The 27,399-nt window shown below is 44.0% G+C and overlaps 1 protein-coding gene across 1 annotated transcript in view; it reads left to right on the forward strand.

Moving 5' to 3' along the window:
• LOC134984783 (zinc finger protein ZFP2-like) overlaps window positions 1-27,399 on the forward strand; it is a 72,214-nt gene that overhangs the window by 31,374 nt on the left and 13,441 nt on the right. Inside the window, exons 7-8 of the mRNA XM_063950276.1 lie at window positions 13,138-14,214; window positions 17,699-17,943. Of these exons, the coding sequence (XP_063806346.1) occupies window positions 13,138-14,214; window positions 17,699-17,943 (1,322 nt within the window). The remainder of the gene's footprint in view (window positions 1-13,137; window positions 14,215-17,698; window positions 17,944-27,399) is intronic.

The following is a 27,399-nucleotide window of genomic DNA, read 5'->3' on the forward strand; positions in this document are numbered from 1 at the left end:
CAATGTTGCATAGCTGGAACCGACAGGATTGCGCCAGAGCTTGGATGTGGGGTGCAAAGGAGAGGGAGGAGTCAAGAGTGACACCCAGGCAGCGGAGCTAGGGAACGGGGGATATGATTGTGTTGTCAACAGTGATAGAGATATTTGTAGTGGGTGTTGCTCTGGCTGGGGGAAAGATAATGAGTTCAGTTTTGTCCATGTTGAGCTTCGGAGAGCGCTCGGACATCCAGGAGGAGATTGCAGAGAGGCAGCTGGAGACCTGATAGAGGACAGAGGGGGACAGATCAGGAGATGAGAGGTAGAGTTGTGTGTCATCAGCATAGAGGTGGTATTGAAGGCCAAATGAGTTAATGAGCGCACCCAGGGAAGAGGTGTACAGGGTGAACAGAAGGGGGCCTAGGACAGAACCCTGAGGGACACCAACAGGAAGGATGGAAGGATGTGAGGTTGTTCCAGAGGCAGACACAGAGAAGGAGCGGTTAGTGAGGTAAGAGGTAAACTAGTCAAGGACGGTGCTAGAGAGGCCAATGTTTTGGAGTGTGCGGAGGAGATGATGATCCACAGTGTCAAAGGCAGCAGAGAGCTCCAGAAGGATAAGCAGAGAGAAGTGGCCCCTGGATTTGGCCGAAAGCATGTCAATGATGACTTTCACCAGGACAGTCTCGTGGAGTGGCGAAAGCCAGATTGTAGTGGATCAAGGATGGAGTTGTCAGAGAGGTAGCTTGTGAGATGGCTGTAGACCAGTCGTTCAAGTTGTTTGGAGGTAAATGGGAGAAGAGAGATGGGGCGGTAGCTAGTGAGTGATGAAGGGTCGAGGTTGTTTTTTTTGAAAATAGGGGACACCAGAGCATGTTTCAATGGTGTGGGAAAGATGCCGGTAAAGAGCGATAGGTTAAAGAGGTGAGTAAGGTGGGAGCAGGCAGTGGGGGGGGGGGGGAGCAGAGATGACGGGAAGGGAGTGGGTACAAGGGGCAGGTTGAGTGGGGGGAGGATAAGTTGAGGGAGTTGACTTCCTTGTCTGAGGTGGGACAGAAGCAGGACAGGGTGGAATAGATGGAGGGGAGGGATGATGGGGGCAGGGGGGCAGCAGAGGAGTGACGGGAGGAGATGTCATTTTGGATAGCCACAATTTTGGAGATGAAGAAGGAGGTAAAGTCAGTGGCAGTGAGGGAGGTGGGGAGGAGGAGGGGGGTGAAGGAGAGTGTTGATAGTTTCAAAGAGTCGGCGTGGACTGGAGGACTAAGAAGAGATGAGTGTTTGGAAAAAGGATTGCTTGGCGAGAGAGAGCAGAGCTGTAGGAGGAGAGAATAAACTTGAAATGCAGGAAGTCCGCCAGAGAGTGAGATCTCATCCAGGAGCGCTCTGCGGAGTGTGAACATTTTTGTAGGAATCGTGTTAGTTTGGTGTGCCAGGGTTGGGGTTTGGAGCGGCGGAGGGGACAGAGGAGAGGGGGGGGCCACAGAGTCGAGAGCAGCGGTAAGAGAAGAGTTATAGAAGGAGGCTGCCTGATTGGGACAAGTCATAGTGGAAAGAGAAGAGAGGAAGGTCTCGAGGGAGGACAGGATAGCGGGGTTGAAAGACCCGAGATTGTGTCTGGTGATGGTGGGTCTGGGCGTGGAGAGGAGAGGAGAAGATGAGAGGGTGAAAGAAAGTAGATGGTGGTCAGAGAGAGGGAAGGAAGAGTTTGAGAAATAGGAGGGATCACATCGGTGGGTGAAGACAAGGTCGAGGGAGTAGCCGATATTGTGAGTAGGGGTGGAGTACCATTGAGAAAGTCCAAAGGTGGTGGAAAGGGCAAGAAGATTAGTACAAGCTGCATTAGTGATGTCGATATGAATGTTAAAGTCACCAAGGATGATAGAGGGGAGGTCGGAGGAGAGAAAGTGGGGAAGACAGGCAGCAAAGTTGTCAAGGAAAGGGGAACAGCGGACAGGGGGTGGTAGATCACTGCCACATGGAGGTGAATGGGGTAGAAGAGGCGGATAGTGTGGACCTCAAAGGTGGAGAAGGTGAGGGAGGGCTCAGGTGGGATGACACGAAAGTTGCAGTTTGGGGAGCAAAGGATGCCCACGCCTCCACCCTGGCGGCCATCAGGTCTGACCGTGTGGGTGAAGGAGAGGCCTCCGTAGGAGAGGGCAGCAGGGGAGGTGGTGTCAGAGGAGGAGAGCCAGGATTCAGTGATGGCGAGAAGGTTAAAAGAGTGGGAGATGAAGAGGTTGTGGATAGTTGGCAGCTTGTTGCAGATTGATATAGCATTTCAGAGTGCACAGGAGAAGGGAAGGGAGGGGACAGGGGAGATGGGGATCAGGCTGGCTGGGTTCTCAATGCGTGTGGGCGGTCTGGAAATTGGGGGGTGACCTAGCAGTGAGGATTGGTATGGGATAGGATCGCGGAGCCATAATTCCAGTACAGTAGTGTTGTTCAGAGGAATAATATACAACGAAGTGGGTGTAATATAGAATGGACAATGAGAAGGGTGTTGTAGTAAAAGCAGAGACATTGAAAAAGTTTTTTTTGGTAAATGGAAGAATCGGAAAGGCTGAGATTGTTACACAGTGGTTGTAGAGAGTATAAATGAGGAGCAGAAAGCAACGTGTGAGAGCAGTATGGCTGTTACTTAATCAGACAGGGAGGTCAGTGTCCAGGCTGTGCGGGCTGCAGGCGTTGGTGGTACTGGATTAGGTTACTCTCTGTAGGATGTTAATTGCAGGTGGGGAAGATAGTCTGCTGTCCTTCTGTTCCTCTCCTGTTTATCTCCGAGTATCTCCAAAGGTCATATCTTCATCCTTAACACTAACACACTATGCAGCTAGGATACTTTGTAGCCAAATATGTACTGATTAAATATAAATGCACACATTGATATAGGCTTGATTGCCAACAGCACCCACCCTCTGAAACCCCACCCACCATGGATGGAGATCGTGTCTGCTGAGGAAGACCACTCCTGTTGATGTAGGACACCGCTGTGACATTGTCCGACTGAACTTGAATGGCTCGATCTTGCAGAAGATGTGCCGCCTGTAGAAGTCCGTTGTATATGGCCCTTAGTTCCAGAATGTTTATTGGAAGGACAGATTCCCGGCTTGACCACTTTCCTTGGAAGTTTTCCCCCTGGGTTACTGCTCCCCAACCCCGAGGCTTGCATCCGTGGTTAGGAGAATCCAATTCTGAATCCTGAACCTGCGGCCCTCGAGCAGATGAGAAGTTTGCAGCCACCACAGGAGTGAAATTCTGGCTTTCGGCGACAGGCGTATCTGCTAATGCATGTGAAGATGCGATCCCGACCACTTGTCCAGGAGATCCAGCTGGAAGAACAGTGCATGGAATCTTCCGTATTGTAGAGCCTCGTAGGAGGCTACCATCTTCCCCAAAAGGCGAATGCACTGATGAACCGATACCCAGGGAGGTTTTAAGACATCCCTGACAATTGATTGGATCACCAACGCTTTCTCCACCGGTAGAAACACCCTCTGCACTTCTGTGTTGAGTATCATCCCCAGGAAGGGCAGTCTCCTTGTCAGTTCCAAATGTGACTTTGGAAGGTTCAGGATCCACCCATGAACCCACATTAGTTGAGGTGAGAGCGTAATACTCTGCAACAGCTTCTCCTTGGAAGATGCCTCTATCAGCAGATCATCCAGATATGGAATTATGTTCACTCCCTGTTTGCGTAGGAGGAGCATCATCTCCGCCATGACCTTGGTGAACACCCTCGGTGCTGTGGAGAGGCCATGAAGGAGCTGGCCTCATCAGCTCCGTCTGGTCACTAAAGAAATAATCCTTCAAGTATCAAGTCACCTCTTTGAAGCAGGGGCCAACGCGTTGGGAGAACACTTAAATGAAACAACCACACAGGATATGTCTCACAAGTATTCTGAATTTATTTTGGTCTGTTAGCATTTTTATACACATTTCACATTCAGCCATAGTTGGCCAGCCCACATCTCTTCCCCAAAAGGAGGGGTTACAGTCTAAACATTGGTTCAGCGTAAGCTACGTCCCTTCCATTTTGTAACATTCAATACATAATTTCCCGTAAATGTATAGCTTAATAACGTCATACATTCCTAGCTCCACTACGCCCTGCCAACATCCTTTCACATCCGCCTATCTATTGTTCTCAATTTCCTCTGAGAACTACATTTAGATGCATTTCTGTTTCTCATGAGAGAACAGGACGCTAGCTATTTCCCTTTCAAACAATGGTGTGCGTGACTAACTTATAGTTCCAATATTCTATATATCAGTCTGAAATATGTCCAAACCTTGCCTAAACACAGCTTTTCATATATAAAGCATTTGATTATTATAACCCAATATAATGGCTAATTATCAACTCTACCATTTTCCCTCCTTTTTTATAATAAACAAATATTTCAACCTTATCTGGCATTTTCCTAACAAGTCTATGCAATAACAGTCTTCTCTAATGATACAATGGCTACCCATCTCCTATAGTTAGGAAGCTACACCCTATCTGCAACAGGGTTGATGTCTTTCTCTTGGTCTTGGTTGGTAGACCGTTGACTCATATCCATTAGGGAAGACTGTTGTTGGACTTTTTTTGCCAGACTCTTCTGCAATGTCTTATATCTGGAAGATTCAAAGGCTTTCCTTATTCGTTTCTGACAGACTGAAAAACAACAAAGCAGTATCTTAAAACACAAATATAATATAATTGCAATTCCAATAGCTTTTAGAAGGAACATTAGTATTCCTACAATCCATCCTTTAATTCCACTAAACCATGAAACTGGATTTAGCCATGATAACCAACCCCATTCACCCTCTAGAGTGTCAGGGCTGTTATGTTTATTGGCATATGTCAGTTTTGCATCTTCTATCTCTTGTACATGTTTTTCCACTATTTCTTGAGCATTGTCTGTTTCATTGGTAATAAAAGTACAACACAACTTTCCTGTCTGTGTATACAAGGTCATACAATAGCCTCCTGTCTGTGCTGTTAAGTAATCGATCAGAAACCTGTGTTGTAACTGTATCATGGGCCTCTTTTATATACTTGGCAATACGCGTATCAGGATCTGTAATGTCTTTGGTCAAATAAGCACAGCAGTGAACTCAAAGTGCTATTTCTGGAAATCAACAATATCCTCCATTTGTGGTATTAGAGAATGTAGAACAATGTGGTAGTATAATAGTTCATGTCCAATGTCCTGGAATCATCATAAATATCCACTGTCCTGGAATATCCTATCATAAAGTTCAATCATGTTATCAATAACTTTTAAATGAAGTAAAATGTCAACTCCCAGTTGATTAATCATACGACTTCATTAGCCATAGGAGAACTTATTATCCACCTTTACCAATTCGAGGTTTTATTGATGCTCTGGTGGCAGGAACATGTTCCTGATTACTGAGTCAATTACTCTATTTAGGAATAGTTCATCCTGCAAGAAAACTTTTCTTAAGTTATTATGTGTTTTTGTATAAAATTGCTAAATTAATCTTCTTAAATAACAAACATCTTCAGAATTAATAGGTAACCAATTGTATATCATATCCTAAGGACATAGTGACAACTAACATTCTCCATTATGTATGATATCTCTTTTAACCTTTAAATCTACTCCTGGTAAAATACATTTACTAAATCATAAACTTTAATGAACATCCTATGTGACCATTACTTTTTATATACCTAGCTCATTATATCTAGCACATCTAGAAACATTAGGTTTGTGTATTGTTAAATCAACCTTTTCTATCTACATAAGTTCATTTTTCCTGTATTATTGACCTATTTTATTTCCATTAACTGAAATACACCCGATATGTGTAGCTGATATTATCACTAGTGGTTCTTTCTTGAGATACTGTTGTATCTTATACACATGTAGCTGTTTCACTATTATCACAACTCTATAAAGTTTTGGTAATCACTTCAAATGTAACTTACATAGAGAACTTTGGTCTGTTACTATACAATGCTGATGTCTTTGTATACATATCTAACAATTATAATAATAATTAGCAATACAATTTATATAGCAGCAGTACCCAAAATCTTTCCAACAATTAATGGTATTGCTGGACTGGATACTCCTTGGAATAATATAAATTATTAAATTATCCATGCATTAATCTATACATCTATCTTCAAGTGTAGTATAATACTCACAACCACAATAATGGATGAGTACTTATACCTACACCACACGTCTGCTCGCTCTCTCTTCAAATAAAAAGAAAACAAGTCCTAATGCTGTTATAGATAACATTGCTCCTGTATACTTTCAGAAATGTTAAAAGTTCTGTAGGATATTAGCTTATAAGCACATAGTCTATTATCAATGATCATAATCATCTCCATCTTGATTGATGGGTTCATTCAAATACAACTCTGTGGTAGTAACAGTAGTAACAGTCTCTGTATCTCCATACACTTGTTTTATTTATTTTAGTCTTAGGTTCCTTTAAGCTCTGGTCTCTGACCTTCTCATTTCATTGCAAGCTCATGGATCTAGATGTCCTTCTTCTGCAGCCTTTGCAACGGCTGTATCAGCAGTCAGCGGTACTTGCCAAGGACCATCCTATGCGATCTGTAATGGAACCAAAACATAAGCAACTTCTCACCATAACTCTCAGTGATTTGTCCTGTGCCGGACTGTGTGTTTTAGTGTTGGTTAAATATCTTTCCAAGGTTCTTGCAGCTTTTGATATTCTTGTAACTGTTTAAATAATTTGTGTGACACATTTGAATCATCAAATCATTTTGTAGTTTTGAATCAGTCTCTGGATAATATATCTTTGCTGGATACCAAAAAACAAACAAACAAACAAAAAAAAACCAACAACAACAAAATAGATTTATATAGAAGAGAGGCTGAGCAGAGGCTTGGGTGTAATTCTACCACTATTGAACCAATGATTGGACCATGCCATGATTCAAATTCTGCCTTTCCTGTCTCTTTTGTAGATTAATAATGCTTAACTCTTTAAACCTTCCCTGTCAAATTATGACCCTTTTTTTTATTTATTTTTTATTCTCAACATTACACATATTAATTGAAAAATATTTTCCACACTCCTATAAACTCTTTCTATCAGTAAAGAAACTTTACTGTCTTTGAAACAATAGATCACACATCTGGCCTTATTATTCATTTCTCAAATAACCCCTTAACACCTGTTACACATACTATAGTTCCTTTTTAGCATTAAACTATGTTGTATTAAAACAATGTTGTTTTTAATCAACCCAAACATCTGCGGTAAACATGCTATAGCTTTCTTTATCACCATCACGATCCCTCTCATTATCACATAATTTGTTATTTTGGTCCCATGCCAAAGCACAATGTATACTTCTCCATTAAACTTCATCCTACCATAGAAAGCTTGTGAATCTATTTCATGCTAGTTACCCTTAGATTTGCATAACTCATGACATTTCCCCTTAATAAAAGTTGGCAGCAACACTTTATTATTACTACTAATTCACTAATTAACACACTAATTTCAGTTAACACACTGTAATTCACCATCCCATTATTCCCTATGGATGCTAGAGAAATTATGCAATGTAATAATTGTAATTGTCTTACTCATCCACATTATATTCCGTATACTCCCCACTTTTGGGGGTGAGGAAGACAAGTATGCAGCTGTATCAAAGTTGTATACTGTCAGAGGTAAGATGTACACATCATACAAAATCTACTGCTTAACCACAGTTCTAAATGTATATATATATATTTTTTTTTCTTCTTGATTTATACATAAGTTGATGGTTTGACTCTGACTGTGTATCCATAATGTCCTATTCATGATAAAGTGTAATATTTGTATTACCTTCTATACTTTCTTTGGATATGAACTTGAATGCATGCACATATCATTTACCAAAAAAAATTACTGTATTCAGAGATTTATCATCTGGTCATACATGTGTATCTCTTAATAAATGTATACCAAGGCTCAACCCTCTGAGGGTTTTAACTGTCTTTGGCCTACTGCCAAATATGACCTAGGTAGTTAACTATGTCAGCACACCGTCGAATTTTGTCTTGCGACACCTTGTGTCCTGTTCTGCAAGAAAACACAACTGTTTAGTATCTGACACCAACACTTCAAATAATTTATAGCACAAAGGTATATCATCCACATACTGGTTACACCATCTCTAAGTACCAGCGTACCTTCTGGGTTCTCTACAAAACTTAAAGCATTTAAATAACGTTTTTCAGGTGCACTTTGTTCTGCATGCATTGGTATTAGTGAGGGATATAAGGCTCCTGTAACAGCAGGTGTCTTTTGTTCTGCTTGTACTGGCACTACTGAGGGAGCTGACCCCCCTGCTACACCTTCAGTGGGTATACTACTGTATCCTGTTTCTTCTGAAGATTAATTTAACTTGTCTGACTGTAATATATCACATTTACAATACATGCAATCTAAACACCATATTCAGTCTTCTAACATTACTGAAAACTTGTTGGACACACTGCTGGTATTTTTTTTTAAATGATCAGTGGGTTAATCAGCTAAGCATAAAGGATATGGTTCATTTATATGCACTGATAACATTTGAGCATTTAAATGACATTCCACAATAATCACAATTCTGTAAAAAACACCTTTCTCATGCTGAGATGCTTATCTATATTGCAAAAAATTCACTGGTTAGTTTTGCATAAAGTTTCAACCAAGGTATTCCTTTGTACCCTAACACAGCACTGGTTGCTCTGCGATCGCATGCGCTAATAAAGCATTTGACAAACAAATTTGAAACAAACTTTCAACCACAATATACTTATACAACATATAACACTGAGTTGATCAATTGTAAAGGCCAGGTTTGGTTTTTTGTTTTCTCATAAGTCACCCAGGGGCTACCATTGACAGAGGACAGGACAAGCCTTTGATAGCAAATGCCAAGGGTCGTCTTTGATGATCTTATGGACTAACCACCTTTATACACTTTACACACTTTTTTTTTTATTTATTTATTTTTTTTATACTTAAAACAGACAGTTTAACAGACAGATGCGTGACACAGACAAGACAGTAAGCTGTTCATTGAGGCGGCAACCGTTGGTCGGCGATACCCCAAATTCCAGCTAAAACAAACAGTTCCCGTAAAGGCCGAACCAACATTCATACACATATACAACACATAAACATATAAACAACAACAAGCAATACGCCTTATCTGCTTTTAAGCTGCAACAAGCAATACGCCTTATCTGCTTTAAGCTGCAACAAGCAATACACCTTATCTGCTTTAAGCTGCAACAAGCAATACAATATAATTCAGTTAGTCTAGGGGATGTGTGACAAGATAATCGGGTTCTATGATGACGGTCAAAAAGGACATAAATGATTTTTCTCTATAATGTACTTAGAACGACACTCAGAGAATCTGATTTTGAGTAACAATTATTACTCACCCCGGGTATTATCAGAGTCTGAGAGCCGGTCAATTCCAAAACAGAAATTATTCATTAGATGTCTCTTCTTGAATCAGTCATTCCGGCAACGATGCCCCCATGTAATGAAGGAGCTGGCCTCATCAGCTCCGTCTGGTCACTAAAGAAATAATCCTTCAAGTATCAAGTCACCTCTTTGAAGCAGGGGCCAACGCGTTGGGAGAACACTTAAATGAAACAACCACACAGGATATGTCTCACAAGTATTCTGAATTTATTTTGGTCTGTTAGCATTTTTATACACACATTTCACATTCAGCCATAGCTGGCCAGCCCACATCTCTTCCCCAAAAGGAGGGGTTACAGTCTAAACATTGGTTCAGCGTAAGCTACATCCCTTCCATTTTGTAACATTCAATACATAATTTCCCGTAAATGTATAGCTTAATAACGTCATACATTCCTAGCTCCACTACGCCCTGCCAACATCCTTTCACATCCGCCTATCTATTCTCAATTTCCTCTGAGAACTACATTTAGATGCATTTCTGTTTCTCATGAGAGAACAGGACGCTAGCTACTTCCCTTTCAAACAATGGTGTGCGTGACTAACTTTATAGTTCCAATATTCTATATATCAGTCTGAAATATGTCCAAACCTTGCCTAAACACAGCTTTTAATATATAAAGAATTTGATTATTATAACCCAATATAATGGCTAATTATCAACTCTATCAGCCAAATGGCTACGTCTGGAACTGATAGTGACAGTCCTGTAGTGCAAACCGTAGATAGGCCTGGTGAGGTGGCCAGATCGGAATGTGAAGGTACGCATCCTTGATATCCAGGGATACTAGGAATTCCCCCTCCTCCAGACTTGAGATCACCGCTCTCAGAGACTCCATTTTGAATTGGAAAACCCTTAAGTAGGGGTTCAACAACTTCAGGTTCAATATAGGCCTTACCGAACTGTCCGGTTTTGGTACCACAAACAGGTTTGAGTAATAACCCTTGGTTTTTGGGTGAGGTGGAACTGGAACTATAACATTTGTTCGTACCAATTTTTGAATGGCTTCCTGTAGGATATCACTTTCTGTCAAAGAAGCTGGTAAGCCTGATTTAAAGAATCTGTGAGTTGGGAGTTGCTGAAACTCCAGTCTGTACCCCTGGGTAACAATATCCGTCACCCAGGGGGTCTAGGCATGATGACGCCCAGACGTGACTGAAATCTCTTAGTCTCGCTCCCACCTGCCTGATCTCCAGGCCGGGAGGTCCACCGTCATGCTGAAGATTTGAAGGAAGCAAAACCTGGTTTCTGTTCCTGGGAACCTGTTGGTGCAGTTTTTTGGATCTTCCCCGATCTCCTCTAAAAAAGGTTGGAGGGGGTTTGGATAAGATTTCCTAGCCGGTGGTGCTGCAGAGGGAAGAAATGTCTGCTTACCCACAGTCACCGTGGATATCCACACATCCAATGCGTCCCCAAATAGTGCCTGACCTGTGAATGGCAGGTTCTCTACACTTTTCTTGGATTCTGCATCTGCAGTCCATTGGCGTAGCCAGAGTCCTCTGCGTGCCGAGACAGCCATGGAAGTAGCAGGCCAATGTCCTTCATGGCCTCCACCATGAAACCTGCAGAATCCTGTATGTGACTTAAAAACAATTCAATGTTACTCCTATCCATAGTATCTCAGTCCTCTAGTAAGGTGCCTGGCCACTTTACTATGGCTTTAGAAATCCATGCACAAGCAATAGTGGGCCTTAAAGCCACACCTGTAGCAGTGTATAGTGATTTGAGCGTAGTCTCAATCTTGCGGTCAGCCGGCGTTGAACCAGGGACAGGTAAAACCACCTTTTTAGACAGCCAGGTAAAACCACCTTTTTAGACAGCCTAGATACAGAAGCGTCTACTATAGGTGGGTTTTCCCACTTCTTCCTGGATTTTTTAAACCAGGCAGTTTTACTCCTTAGAAGCAGGGAAGGTAAGCAAGGTATTCTTATTTACTGTAAAATAAGTTTCCTCTACTTGTTTCCGGAACTTTCTCAGAAATATGCAAAACATCCCTAATGGCTTCAGTCATTAGTTGCACCCCTTTAGCAAGGGATGCATTCCCCCCTTCATATCCCCATCACCGTCCCCTGTATCAGAGTCGGTATCAGTGTCAGCTTGCATTATCTGGGCAGGTGTACGTTTTTTGGGTATGTAGGTGGGGTGAAGTAGTGGGAGCTGAATACTTCATACCCACTACAGATTGTCTCAAAAACTGCGTCTCTTTCTCAGTATGTGACATCCTTGTTGAAATCTGGGATATCATTCCCCTTAAAGAATCCACCCATGGTGGTTTGGATTCAGAAGGCTGAGACAGCACATTGCAGTCCTGAGTACATGGAATAGACTCCACAGGAGAAGATACACACTCTGCAGCACAGGACGCTCCCTGTCAGTGTCCTATTTCCTATGATCTGCAGGGAGAAAATGGCGCTGGTGAGTGCTGGATCCGCTCTGAGAGGAAGCCCCGCCCCTTGTAATGGCGCGCGGCTTCCCGCACTAATTGTTTATACTGGCCTGAGGATTTTAGTGCTAACAGGGGGATTAGCCCCTGTTAGCTGTGTGACCAGTGTAGGGTTTATCCGTGCTAGCTCAGGACGCTCCTCAAAGCGCCTACACTGTGTGTTGCTGAGCCTTCCTGGAGCGCAGCCTCTCAGAGCTGCGCTTCCACCCTTGTGCCGCCATTTCCTCCGGTGACCCGCTAACCGGGATGCTGGCGCTGTACTCACCACTCTTCTTTCTTCTGGCTCTGTTAGGGGGTGGCGGCCGTGCTGCGGGAGTGAGCAGTCGCCTCATGGGCTTGTGATCAGCACCCTCAGGAGCTCAGTGTCCTGTCAGTTGAGTAGAGAACCAGTAACTCTTCAGGAAGTTGGTTCCTTCCCCCCTCCCCCTAAGTCCCACGAAGCAGGGAGGCTGTTGCCAGCAGCCTTCCTGTAACCTAACTATCTCTAGAAAATAAAAAGCTAAGAAAACTATTAGGAGCTCCCCTAGCTGTGACCGGCTCCGGGCACATTTTCTAAACTAAGTCTGGTAGGAGGGGCATAGAGGGAGGGGCCAGCTCACACTATTAAACTCTTAAAGTGCCAATGGCTCCCAAAGGACCCAGCAGATGATGATTACAGGATATCATATGGTGTATTGCATGTATTGCATGTAAAGTACCTTGTTCCACCTACTCTGCTGTAGCAATATACCTTATATAAGGGTGAGTAACACATGTACAGGCTTACCAGCGTATGAGCACACACATAAAGGAATGCTACCTTACCAATGCTTCCAGGAGTAATGTTAGGAGACATTTCTCTGATCCATCAGCTCATATAACTGATATTATTATTCATCTAGAATCTCCAATTCATACGATATGTTCCCCATCCATTGTTTTACATTGGTGCTAACATAGGACTTGGCGAGTGACTACATCTCCATATATACTTCATGGTTAGTTACCAGTACAAGAGAGAGATATATCTAAGTCTTATTATAATATTACATTTGTTATTGTGAGTGTTCTCAGGAGGGTGGACACAATGATCGTCTGAGACACAATATTATAAAGCCTTCATTAAAAGTTATGTTTTATTATACACACACATTTACAATTAAGTGTCCGAGAGAGTCGTCTTCTCCTATTGTTTACAAGATTAATATTGTTACAGAAAATGTCACATTTCCATAATGTATTTTATTTCCAGCAGATGGACACACAAGCAGGAATATCTCAGAAGGACATCTAATGTTATCCCCGGATTGTGACATAAAAGATAATGACAGTAGACAGGATTCTCCAGGAGATAACCCCATTACCCCTATTATACATCCAGCTCTATCAGCTGATCCCTCTGATCCTGGGAAATGTTCTCCTGATCACTCTGATATTGGTGCATCTGTTACAGCTCCGACAGTAGATACAGTGTTTCCCTGTTCTATAGATGCCAAATGTTTTACAAAGAACACGAAGCCTAATAACCCACACACAGGTAAGGCAGGTGAGAGGCCACTGATATGTTCTGAGTGTGGGAAATGTTTTACATACAAATCACAACTTGTTATACATCAGAGAAGTCACACAGGTGAGAAGCTGTTTTCTTGCTCTGTGTGTGGGAAATGTTGTGTAAGTAAATCACATCTTGTTATACATCACAGAAGTCACACAGGTGAGAAGCCATTTCCATGTTCTGAGTGTGGGAAATGTTTTGTAAGTACATCACAACTTGTTACACATCTGCGCAGTCACACAGGTGAGAAGCCTTTTCCATGTTCTGAGTGTGGGAAATGTTTTGCACACAAATCACATCTTGTTAGACATCAGAGAAGTCACACAGGTGAGAAGCTGTTTTCTTGCTCTGTGTGTGGGAAATGTTGTGTAAGTAAATCACATCTTGTTATACATCACAGAAGTCACACAGGTGAGAAGCCATTTCCATGTTCTGAGTGTGGGAAATGTTTTGTAAGTAAATCACAACTTGTTACACATCTGCGCAGTCACACAGGTGAGAAGCCTTTTCCATGTTCTGAGTGTGGGAAATGTTTTGCACACAAATCAGATCTTGTTATACATCAGAGAAGTCACACAGGTGAGAAGCTGTTTTCTTGCTCTGTGTGTGGGAAATGTTGTGTAAGTAAATCACATCTTGTTATACATCACAGAAGTCACACAGGTGAGAAGCCATTTCCATGTTCTGAGTGTGGGAAATGTTTTGTAAGTAAATCACAACTTGTTACACATCTGCGCAGTCACACAGGTGAGAAGCCTTTTCCATGTTCTGAGTGTGGGAAATGTTTTGCACACAAATCACATCTTGTTAGACATCAGAGAAGTCACACAGGTGAGAAGCTATTTTCTTGCTCTGTGTGTGGGAAATGTTGTGTAAGTAAATCACATCTTGTTATACATCACAGAAGTCACACAGGTGAGAAGCCATTTCCATGTTCTGAGTGTGGGAAATGTTTTGTAAGTAAATCACAACTTGTTACACATCTGCGCAGTCACACAGGTGAGAAGCCTTTTCCATGTTCTGAGTGTGGGAAATGTTTTGCACACAAATCAGATCTTGTTATACATCAGAGAAGTCACACAGGTGAGAAGCTGTTTTCTTGCTCTGTGTGTGGGAAATGTTGTGTAAGTAAATCACATCTTGTTATACATCACAGAAGTCACACAGGTGAGAAGCCATTTCCATGTTCTGAGTGTGGGAAATGTTTTGCACAGAAATCACATCTTGTTAGACATCAGAGAAGTCACACAGGTGAGAAGCTGTTTTCTTGCTCTGTGGGGTACATTTACTAAGGTGGGAGATTTTTAGAACTGGTGATGTTGCCCATGGCAACCTATCAGATTCTACTTACCATTTATCTAGCTGCTTCTAGCAGATAATAGCTATAATCTGATTCGTTGCTATGGGCAACATCACCCGTTCTAAAAATCTCCCACCTTAGTAAATTTACCCGTGTGTGGGAAATGTTGTGTAAGTAAATCACATCTTGTTATACATCACAGAAGTCACACAGGTGAGAAGCCATTTCCATGTTCTGAGTGTGGGAAATGTTTTGTAAGTAAATAACAACTTGTTACACATCTGCGCAGTCACACAGGTGAGAAGCCATTTTCTTGCTCTGAGTGTAGGAAATGTTTTACATACAAATCACATCTTGTTACACATCAGAGAAGTCACACAGGTGAGAAGGCATTTCCATGTTCTGAGTGTGGGAAATGTTTTACACACAAATCAGTTCTTGTTAGACATCAGAGAAGTCACACAGGTGAGAAGCCATTTCCATGCTCTGAGAAATAAATCATCAGAATCAGCTTTATTGGCCAGGTATACTCGCGTACACTAGGAATTGTGTGTGGTACAATGCATCGCCAAGCAGCAACATGAAAGGGGAATACATGGCATAAGAAGGGGGAAAACATAGCATACATTACACATATGCGTTCATACTGCACATTGCCACTGTACAATAGACTCAACATATTATACATGTAAGACTAAAGACGAAGGCTGCATGGCAGAGCAGCACCGAGGCAGCCATCCGCAGCGCCAACTAGAACTCAAACAATGCACATAATACAGAAGATTTAAGTATTACACATCAAACGATAAACTACACAGACAAAAATAAAAGATACAGAAAGAATAATGCAGGATTGGTGTAGGCATTTTGGGTAATAACTTCCATGGGTTGTGTATTCCACCCTCACAGGGTACCAGGTGCGGCAGCCATCTTTGGCGTACTGTGTAGGATTACCCTGGGTGAAGTCCATCCTCGAGGGGTAGGCCTGTAAGGTACTACTGATGTTCTCTGCCAGAGGGTTAGTGGGCATAGTCCTGGTGATTTAATTTCCGAGGTTTAATGAGTCCACATAATGGTCTGGATTTCTTTCTTGATGTTGTTCAATGTTTGTTCAACTGTTTTTTTAACTGTTAATTTTCAAACGCTTTGAGTATTGGAACGCACATCTGTGCATGGCTGAAGCTATAGATATATACACACAACAGACATCGCTCAGATTGCACACAATAGACATCATTCAGGTGAGGAACCATTTTAATCTTCTGGAGTATACTCATCAATGCCATGCATTGTTCTTCAAGGTTCTTATCCTATCTCAATGCTTTTTGCAATACACATGTTACCACTGGGTGAAATAATCAGATGTCATACCCTCATCTACCACTGCTATACAGATGACCTGTCTTTGCTCTAGGTACTGAGAACCCAGTACCAATCCTAAATGGTTGTCTAGCTGAGCTCCAGGTGTGGGTGATGCCAGTTTGCTGTGATTCAGTCCTGGTGAAACAGGTCTTCAAGCTCACCAACAAAGAGCAGGGCTACAGCTCAGCTTTACCTACCAACCAGACTTACGCTTGGGGGTTCAGAGTTGCTGATCATGTGCGGAATCTTGGTGTCCTGGATGGTGGAGTGACACTTAGACATCAGGTATCTGCCACAATCAGATCCTCATCTGAGGAACATAGCCAGACTCAAGCACTTTATTCCCTCAGAAGATCTACCTACAGTCATACATGTACTTGTATCATCACACATAGACTACTGCAATGTCCTCTACCTGGGTCTCCCAGCAATAGAATTGCACCGGTTGTAGCTTGTACAGAATGCAGCAGCCAGGCTGTTACCTAACCAGCCCGTTCCTGCCACATAACACCCATTCTCTGCTCCCTTCACCGGCTGCCTGTAATATGGTGACTCTATTACATAATCTTACTGGCTTTCCCAGCCCTACATGACCAGGGTCCATGGAACCAGAAGCAGCTTCTGCCTCCTTACTGCCACCTGCAGATGAAGGACTGTTACCAGCAGTACCAAGAATCCTCAAGCAATGCTGAGAGGTCAGGGGGAAGACAGGGTGGTGGCACTAGTGCTGTAGTGGGGCCTGCCGAAGGCACTGGCTGTGAGAATCTTGTCCTCAAACAGCGCTAAGGTGTCAGAGGGGAGACAGGGTGGTGGCAGTAGTGGGGGGAGGCGGGGCGGGTGGCAGTTGGGGAAGATGTGGTAGTGGCGGGAAGAGATGGGGCAGTGGCAATAGTGGGGGAGACAGGGTGGATGGCTGCAGTGCAGTACCAGGGGCTGCTGGAGGCAGTAAAGAGGTGTATGGTCCTGCACAGAACCAGTTGATAATTAGACTTAGTGATGATTATGCTTCCTTATTTCTAATTAATCCCTTGTATGTGTTACTGTTATTTGCTGTGTCAGCCTTTATGTGTGTTCTGTGTAATAATCCTGAAAGTAGTGCTGCTACCGATCTCATATCATTTGTAGTAACTTGGAAAAGATGAGATATGAGGTGCACTCTGGAAGCTTATAGGGGGTTAATCAGAGATGAATGCAGATGTGACATCACGCAGCCCCTGGAAAATGGTCTCGGCCCGCCCGCGTTCACCCCTCAGGGATGCGACCGCAAAGTGTGTGTCTGCGCGGCCGCTGCGCATGTGCATATTGCCACCACCAGCAAACTGCTGCAGGCCGCTATTGCGGCTGGGTCTGAATGACCCCCATAGGGTTTTGGCTCCTGATATGTAGCTGTTTTACTTACCTGCAATACTATAATGTAACTTGAATTGTTTCTGTGCTTTAAGGATATTTTATCCATGTTGTGCAGAGTAAAGTATTTTTGAAGTTTAAAATATAGAGAAAAATCTGTGTATTAAAGATATGAAATAAAGTTTTTTTTAAAAACAAAAGATTTCTGTTGAGTCTTTTTTTTTTGTGTGCGTAAACTGTTTTTATTAGTCAAAGCAATATTCAAGAACATTACAGAAACATTTTCAAAAACAAAAGGAGGGCATACAAAATATCGCGTAGCATATATCCATCAGTACACCACACATAGAGCGCCCTTAGCCGATGAATATCTGTCTGTATTTCTGTCATCATTAAAGTTTATAAGTGAAGAGCATAATATCAAAAAAGCATCAATGAATGGGAAAGAGGTAAAAGAAAAAAGGAGAAGAGGAAAAGAGGATGAGCAAGGGAAGGTTAGGGTGGGCAGGGTCAGGTGTGACTGTCTGCATGGTGCGGGCAGACTATTTGGGGAGCGTATGGGTGATCTCCACCAATCCTGAGTCTGGGCCATAGTACAGAAACAGCGTTGTTGGAATATGGGTATGGGTATAAATAATGATACAGATATGAATATGGGCCCGTTCACCAACATGAGGGGGGTTATGTCGCAATATAAGTCGTACCAGGGAAACCAAATAGCTATGAAGTTAACTGTTTTCCCGGATGAGAAGGAAATCAGGTCTTCCATGTCCAAGAAGTGATCAATCTTTGTAAACCACATTTTAATTGAGGGTGGAGAGGTAGATCTCCAAAGAATTGGGATCACCGCTTTAGCAGCGTTGCAAATGTGTCTTAACAGGGAATGTTTGTAGGAGTGTGATCCTGCGGGGGTGTGATTAAGGAGCCAGAAATCTGGGTCTCTCGGGATTTCGTCACCTACTATCTGTTCGGTGCATTTAAATACTTCTGTCCAGAATGGAGTTATAAGAGGGCAATCCCACCAAATATGTATAAAACTCCCCGGGGCATTTTTGCATCTCCAACACATATTCGAAAGAGAGGGAAACATTCTATTGAGAACACGAGGGGTCCTATACCACCTATATATAAGTTTATATAGGGTCTCTAATGTCGAAATGCATAAAGAACTCGCCTGAGCGTTCCTAAACACGGATTCCCAGTTAATTTGAGTAGGTAGCCCCGACAATTCCCTTTCCCAGGAAGCCAAGAAGGTAGGAGGTTGTGGGAAGAAATTTTCCATAATCAACGTGTAAATTTGTGAAATAGTATGTGTGGGTGAACTGGGGGAGATACATAGGCCCTCATTCCGAGTTGTTCGCTCGGAGTTGTTCATCGCATCGCAGTGAAATTCCGCTTAGTGCGCATGCGCAATGTTCGCACTGCGACTGCGCCAAGTAACTTTACTATGAAGATAGTAATTTTACTCACGGGGTTTTCATCGCTCCGGCGATCGTAATGTGATTGACAGGAAATGGGTGTTACTGGGCGGAAACACGGCGTTTTAGGGGCGTGTGGCTGAAAACGCTACCGTTTCCGGAAAAAACGCAGGAGTGGCCGGGGAAACGGTGGGAGTGCCTGGGCGAACGCTGGGTGTGTTTATGACGTCAGCCAGGAACGACAAGCACTGAAATGATCGCACAGGCAGAGTAAGTCTGGAGTTACTCTAAAACTGCTACGAGGTTGGTGTTCGCAATATTGCGCATACATCGGTCGCACATTTAAGAAGATAAGATACACTCCCAGTAGGCGTAGGCTTAGCGTGTGTAACTCTGCTAAAATCGCCTTGCGAGCGATCAACTCGGAATGAGGGCCATAGTCTCTCAAATCCAGTGAGGTCTCTAGTTACATCAGAGAAGTTCTTGGGAGATGATATGAAATGGTGGACCTGCAGGAACCTCCAAAACTCAGCACTGTGTAGGTTACAAGAGGATTGAACATCTGAAATAGAGCGCACCCTACCCGAGCTCACCAGCTGACCGACTCTAAAGATCCCAGCTTCCGCCCATGGGGTGAAAGCAGTCCCTTGAAGGCCCGGGGCAAATTCGGAGTTATAAAGAAAAGAGGTTAAGGGGGACCATTTGGAGGATATGTAACTCTGGGATCTCAGTTTGGCCCATAATCTGAGCGTGGGAGAAACCGTGGGGTGTGACACCTTCGGGAGGGTAGGGAGCCAAGATGCAATTTCTATATAATATGGGAGACAGCCCTCCTCTAGGAGGACCCATTGTTTGCGATCCTTGGCACGTGTCCATTCCAGTATCCTGTTCAGGTGTACTGCGTGGTAATAGTTAGGGATATGTGGGAGTTGTTGCCCCCCCTTGATGTTTTCTCCTGAACAAAGTATCATGTTTAAATCTAGGTGTATTTCTACCCCATACAAATGTACGGATAAGCCTCTGGACATCTCGAAGCCATAGCAGGGGGATGAGTATCGGAAGGGTCTGGGGAAAGAATAAAATCCTGGGGAGGGCATTCATTTTTACTACGTTGATCCTTCCGAACCAGGACAGTCTCAGCTTTTTCCACAACAGGAAGTCTAAACGAAGCCTAGACAATAAGGGTTTAAAATTTAGGGAGAACACTTTGGATAAGTCATTGGTCAGTAACACCCCCAAATATTTTAATTTATAATCATGCCAGGTGAAGGGGAAGGCTTGTTTCAGCCTTTCTACTATAGCAGGAGGTGTAGTTAAGTTCATAGCAATAGATTTGGAATAATTTATTTTGAAGTTAGAGAGGACTCCAAACTTCTCAAACTCCACCATTAAATTTGGCAGAGAGGTGACCGGATTCGTGATTATTGCGAGTAGATCATCGGCATATAATGCCAATTTGTATTCGGTCCCCCTTACTAACAAGCCCGAAATATTTGGGTTAGCCCTAATGCTTCGGGCTAGTGCTTCCATGCAGAGGACAAAGAGCAATGGGGATAGCGGGCATCCCTGTCGCATACCGTTGAAAATTGGAAAGGAGTCAGAAAGGGTGCCATTAATCCTAATTTTGGCGGATGGGGAGGTATAGAGGGATAGGATTCTGTGGAGACAGATGCCACCAAGTCCCAGATGTCTCAATATTCCGGCCATAAAATCCCAGTCCACTCTGTCAAAAGCTTTTTCTGCATCTGTTGACAGTAGGATAGATGGGGATGAGAGCTGACCTGCATAGTGGATTATACTGAGCACTTTGGTGGTATTGTCCCTGGCTTCTCGCCCTAAAACAAACCCCGCTTGATCTCCATGTATCAGGCCAGGCAACAGTAGTTTAAGGCGGTTTGCGATCAATTTAGCGAAAAGCTTTATATCAATATTTAATAGGGAGATTGGGCGGTAGCTGGAGCACAGACTGGGGTCTTTACCCTCTTTGGGTAGAACTGCAATATGGGCTTCGAGAGATTGTGGGGAGAAGGGCGATTCATCAGATATAGTGTTGAAGGCTCTTGTGAGTATGGGGATTCATTTGTCTTTAAAAGCTTTGTAATAGGCAATAGTATATCCGTCGGGGCCGAGACTCTTGCCATTAGGAGAGGATTCAATAACTCTCTGAACCTCCTCAGTGGAAAAAGGGGCGTCTAGATCTTCCACTTCTGTTGCGGTCAGTGTAGGGAAATGTAAGGTCCTTAAATAGTCAGCTATGGCTTTTTGATGGGACGGCCTGTCAATTCTGCCGGTTGGGCCGGAGAGGTTATACAGAGTAGAGTAATATGTCTTGAAGGCCCTGGCTATGTGAGATGTCTGGTGGTGGGGTTGGCCATGATTGTCTTTAATTGTATGAATGAAAGTAAGAGCACGTTGTTCTCTAAGTGCTTTAGCCAGTAATTTTCCAGGCTTGTTGCCCCATTGATAGTATCTGCTACGGCACTTCCGATAGGAAAACTTGACTCTATCTGAGAGTAACTTATTCAGAGCCGCCCTAGCAGTTTCGAGATCGGCGTAGTGTTGTGGGGTTTGGGATTTTTTATGTAGAAGCTCTAGAGATTGTATTTTAGACAGTAAATCCTCTCTGAGTTTCTCCCTCTGCTTTTTGCGAAAGGATCCTATTTGAACACAAACCCCCCTGATGACACATTTGTGTGCTTCCCATACTGAGACTTTGGAGATGTCATCTAAGTCATTGGTACAAATATAAGAGTCCAGAGCGTTATCAATTCGGGACTTACAGCCTGCATCTTGTAAGAAAGTGTTGTTGAAACGCCAGGACCATTGGCGATGTGCGTTGGGAGGTAAGCGTATGGTAAGGTTGACTGGGGCATGATCGGACCATACAATCTGTCCTATAGAGGCATCAGACAGAAGGTGTAAGTGTCGGTGACTCAAAAATAAGTAATCAATCCTGGAATATGTCTGGTGTGGGTGTGAGAAATGGGTGTAATCTATATCAGTAGGGTGTGTCAATCTCCAAGTGTCGATCAGCTGGTGGTCGAGCAGAGTACGTCTCACTCCCCTATGCTCCCTTTCTGGCTTGCAGGAGATCTTTTTAGAATTGTCCTGGCGAGGATCCAGGGTCCAATTCAGATCACCTCCCATCACCACCACCCCCTCCAATAGAGATTCCGCGTCTTCTAGAACTGAGGATAAAAAGGAGGGTTGTTTAGCGTTAGGGGCATATATGTTTAAGAAAGAGAAACGTTGGCCATGTATGTCGCATTTCACCAGCAATCCCCTACCTTCAGCTATTCTGTGGGAGGCTACATTGAGGATAGGCAGATGGCGGGCAAGTAGGATGGCTACACCTAATGTCTTACCAGACGAATTATTGGACAGGAAAACATGCGGGTAATAGTGACATTTTAGGGACGGCACGTGTCCCATCTTGAAGTGTGTTTCCTGAATAAAAGCAACGTCTATTTTCTCATCTCTAAGCCATTTAAGAAGTTTAGACCTTTTTTCAGGGACATTCAGCCCTTTGACATTAAGGGTAGTTACGTGTAAATCACTCACCCCCATTATCAGTCAGGTCCAATCGTTTCACGATAGTCTTTTCTTCGGCAGACCCTGGGAAAGGTGAGGGAAAGATAACAGGGGGGGGGGGGAGATAGGAAAAAAGGAAGAGCAAAGAAATAGAAAGAAAAAGCTGCGGCGGGGGAATCCCCGCCAAAAAGTACTTTAACATTAAACATAAGTGGTATTACTACCAAAACTGCTGCAAGAAGGACAGGAGCGGAATCCTGCCGGCTCCCAGTCCAAAGAAACAAGGGATGCAGCATATTGGGGTCCTGCGGGTGTTAGGCGCCGGGGTCCGCTCGGCTGTGCGGCCCGGCGCCTAGCAACCAGGGACGCCGGGCGCGTTCAGCCGCCGGCTCCCTGGCAACGCTAAGACGCCGGGCGCACGGAGCCGCTCAGACCCTAGCAACAGGGACGCCACGGTCAGACCGCGTTCCCTGTTGCTGGGTCTTAATTAAATCAGTGCTTGTGTGTTCTGGCCGTGCAGCATGCAGCTGCACGGCATCATTATGTAATTACCCTGTCTGGATCAGGATTGGAGGGCTCTCAAATATAAGCACTCCCAGGACTTCTCACAGACGCCGGTGATAGCTTCCTGTTTGCCTGTGTCTGCTGCAGAGAGTTCCCAGTCCCGGTCTATTCGGTTGTTCCTGTTCTCAGAGATCCTGTACTCGGAAGTTACCATCTGTTCCTGGAGTCTGACCGAGCACCTTTAACATCTGGTGGTGTTCGTGAGTCGCGGCGCAGCCGTGTGTTGCGGCTTGTCCGCTACTGTTTATTATTTTGCTTTATTGTGTTCTGGAGCTTTTGCGGATAATTCCGCTTCCACAAGATCCACTCTGGTGTCCGGCGGTGCTGGATAGGAGTGTCGGATCAGTGGATCTTTGGTTGTCCTTTTCCCTGGCGGCTAGTCCGCACATACCTTTTGATTTCGTTAGTTAGCTTGTAACCCCTGGCCTGGTTGCTTAGTCAGAGGGCCCCTTGTTATCACCCTGTCTCGGATTTCCCCTTGTCTCCCATTAAGACCTGCGGGGGCATCGGGGTTGGGCAGACATAATCCGCCCTTCGAACGCGGCTGCCATGGGCTCAAGCAACCATAGTCTCGCAGGGGATTTCTGATAACACGGGCGAGACAACGGAGTTAGGGCGCCAGGGGTTACTAGGCTCTCCAGCTCCCACAACCAACATATTTTTCCTGTACTCAGATCCCTGCCATAAGATCTCCTTCGGTCTGGAGTACAGGAATCATAACATTATCACCGGCCAGACAAAAGAAAAGATTTAACTTACAGTAAATTTTTTCACTTTTTAGTTGGGAGAATTTGTCGGCCTTATGAATCCCGCCGGTGTTGGGCCAAATCATGGCCAGCTTCTTGTTAGTCAGATTCAGGAACTTACTCAGATGGTTCAGGATCTGTCCCTCCGGGTGAGGTCACAGGAAGATCTGTTACGGACTTCCCCGAGGGTCATCCCTGAACCAAAAATGCATCTGCCTGACCGTTTTTCTGGGGATAGAAAACAGTTTTTTAATTTTAAAGAATCTTGCAAACTGTATTTTCGTTTAAAACCAGTAACCTCAGGTACGGAGGCTCAGCGGGTTGGAATTATTATTTCTCTACTTCAGGGGGATCCTCAGACCTGGGCTTTTGGTTTAAAGACAGACGATCCGGCCTTATCGTCTGTAGACGCCTTTTTAAAATCTTTAGGGCTATTGTATGACGACCCTGATAGAGAGGCGTCCGCTGAAAGTCAGTTGCGTGCTCTTAGACAGGGTAGGAATCCCGCAGAGAATTATTGTACGGAGTTTCGCCGTTGGTCGAACGACTGTGGCTGGAATGACCCAGCCCTGCGCAGTCAGTTTCGCCTCGGCTTATCTGAATCTATAAAAGACAGTCTCCTCCAGTATCCCGCTCCTGAGACCCTCGATAACCTCATGAAGCTCTCTATTAAAATAGATCGTCGGCTCAGAGAGCGGAGGGCTGAAAAAGGGGGATCTGTCGGGTCTTCTCCTTGTGTTCCTTCCATTCCTGTAGACATGGAGGAGCCTATGCAGATTGGTCTCTCCAAATTGTCTCCGGAAGAAAGAACCAGGAGACAAAATTCTGGTCTGTGTTTATACTGCGGAGGTAAGGGACATTTTGCCCGTAGTTGTCCAAACAAGTCGGGAAACTTCCTGACCAAGTGAGTTGTGAGGGGGTTCACTTTGGTCTGCAGCTCATCTCCTCAAATAATTCACTGTTGGTTCCTGCTAAAGTTTCTTATGGCAGCCTCTGTTCCTCGGTCTCTGCTTTTGTGGACAGTGGAGCTGCAGGAAACTTTATGGACTTAACATGGGCCAAGGCCTTAGGTATTCCTCAGCTAACCTTGGGTAGGTGTATCACCATGCATGGTTTAGATGGGAGTCCTTTATCCAATGGGGTTATTTCTCTATGTACACCTCCTGTTTTGCTCTCGGTGGGAGCTCTGCATTCTGAAAAGATTGAGTTTTTTCTTACCCATTGTCCAGCAGTTCCTGTGGTTCTGGGTCACCCTTGGCTGGCCTTTCATAATCCCATCATAGATTGGCAGTCTGGGGAGATCCTACAATGGGGTACCATCTGTGATAAAGAATGTATTACGCTTCCTATCCGAGTAGCTGCTGCCGGGTCCGCACATGTTCCTGGGGAATACCAGGATTTTGTGGATGTGTTTTCCAAGGGCAATGCGGATATTTTGCCTCCCCATAGGCCTTATGATTGTACCATTGAGTTAATTCCTGGTGCCACGTTGCCTAAAGAAAGGTTATATACATTGTCTGGTCCTGAAACTGTGGCCATGAATGAGTATGTAAAAGAAAGTCTTGGGAAAGGGTTTATCAGGCCATCTAAATCCCCTTTAAGTGCAGGTTTCTTCTTCGTAGAGAAGAAGGATGGTTCCCTCAGACCCTGCATTGACTTTAGAGCTTTGAATAAAATCTCAGTAAAGAATACTTACCCCCTGCCGCTGATCTCTGTCCTCTTTGATCAGCTACGTTCGGCTGTTATTTTTTCTAAGATTGACCTGAGAGGAGCATATAACCTCATTAGAATCAGGTCAGGGGATGAGTGGAAAACGGCATTCAGTACTCAGTCAGGCCACTATGAGTATCTGGTCATGCCATTCGGCCTATCTAACGCTCCGGCAGTTTTCCAGGATCTCATTAATGATGTGCTCCGTGAGTTTTTGGGAAGATTCGTCGTGGTCTATTTAGACGACATTTTGATATATTCTGACTCTGTAGAACAACATGTTACCCAGGTGCGTCAGGTGCTAAAGAAATTACGTGAAAATCACTTATATGCCAAGCTGGAGAAGTGTGAATTTCATGTCACGGAGGTATCCTTTTTAGGGTACATTATTTCCCCTCGGGGATTCCGAATGGAACCAAAGAAGCTCCAAGCCATCCTTAGTTGGGCGCAACCCACCAACTTAAAAGCAATTCAGCGCTTTTTAGGGTTTGCAAACTACTATAGAAGGTTTATTCACTCTTTCTCTGACCTAGTTGCTCCCATTGTGGCACTTACTAAGAAGGGAGCAGATCCTACCAATTGGTCATGTGAAGCTAAAGTATCTTTTCAGGCCTTGAAACAAGCCTTTGTCTCAGCCCCTGTCCTTAGACATCCCAACCCAGAATTGCCTTTCATTGTTGAGGTTGATGCCTCGGAGGTTGGAGTAGGGGCTATCCTTTCTCAGAAGGATCCAGATTCCCTTGAGTTACATCCTTGTGCCTTTATGTCCAGGAAATTCTCATCTGCAGAATCCAACTACGATGTTGGTAACCGGGAATTGCTGGCTATTAAATGGGCTTTTGAGGAGTGGAGACATTGGCTTGAAGGAGCGACCCATACCATTTCAGTTTTGACTGATCACAAAAATCTTCAATACATTGAATCAGCTAAACGACTGAATGCCCGACAGGCTCGTTGGGCTTTATTTTTTACTCGTTTCAAATTCATTATCACCTTCAGACCTGGTTCCAAGAATACCAAGGCAGATGCCCTGTCACGCAGTTTTCTTCCCGTTCAAGACAACAGTCCTGTTACTCCCATACTTCCGCCTTCAGTCATTCAGGCAGGTCTCACACAGGATGTTTTTTCCCAATTGAAGCTGCTTCAACATCAAGCTCCGGGAAATACTCCTGCTGGTCGTCTTTTTGTTCCTGAGTTTTTGAGAGCAACTGTTTTGGCGGAATTTCATGATAGCAAAGTTGCAGGGCATCTGGGAGTCGCTAAAACTTTGGAATTGGTATCCCGCTCAGTGTGGTGGCCTGGTCTTTCCAAAGACATTAAAGAGTTTGTTTTTTCGTGTCAGGTCTGTGCACAGCATAAAGTTCCCCGTTCTTTGCCTATTGGTCAACTTATGCCCTTGAATGTTCCTCTTAGGCCATGGTCGCATATCTCCATGGATTTTGTGGTGGATCTCCCTCTGTCAGCCGGATGCCGAGTCATATGGGTGGTAGTGGACCGTTTTAGCAAGATGGCCCATTTTATTGCTCTTCCCCGATTGCCATCTGCCCAGGGATTGGCAGTCTTGTTCCTCCGTCATGTTTTCAGACTCCATGGGTTACCCACTGATATTGTTTCTGACAGGGGTCCACAATTCATTGCACAATTTTGGAAGTCCTTTTGTGCTTCGTTAAAGATGAAATTATCATTAACCTCCGGCTATCATCCACAATCCAATGGACAGACTGAGCGAGTGAACCAATCCCTAAAACAATATTTGCGTTTGTACTCGGCCAAACTCCAAAATGACTGGTCTGAGTTTCTTCCATTGGCGGAGTTTGCTTATAATAATGCCTGTCATTCCTCCACCAATGTGTCTCCATTTTTTGCAGTTTTTGGTTTCCACCCCAGAGCTAATTCATTTTTTCAACATTCCTCTGTCTCCTCTCTGGCCCTGACCTCTCATCTTAAACTTATTTGGAAAAAAGTGCACCTGGCTCTCAGA

Source organism: Pseudophryne corroboree (genome assembly GCF_028390025.1).
Source record: "Pseudophryne corroboree isolate aPseCor3 chromosome 3 unlocalized genomic scaffold, aPseCor3.hap2 SUPER_3_unloc_8, whole genome shotgun sequence".
NCBI lineage: Eukaryota > Metazoa > Chordata > Amphibia > Anura > Myobatrachidae > Pseudophryne > Pseudophryne corroboree.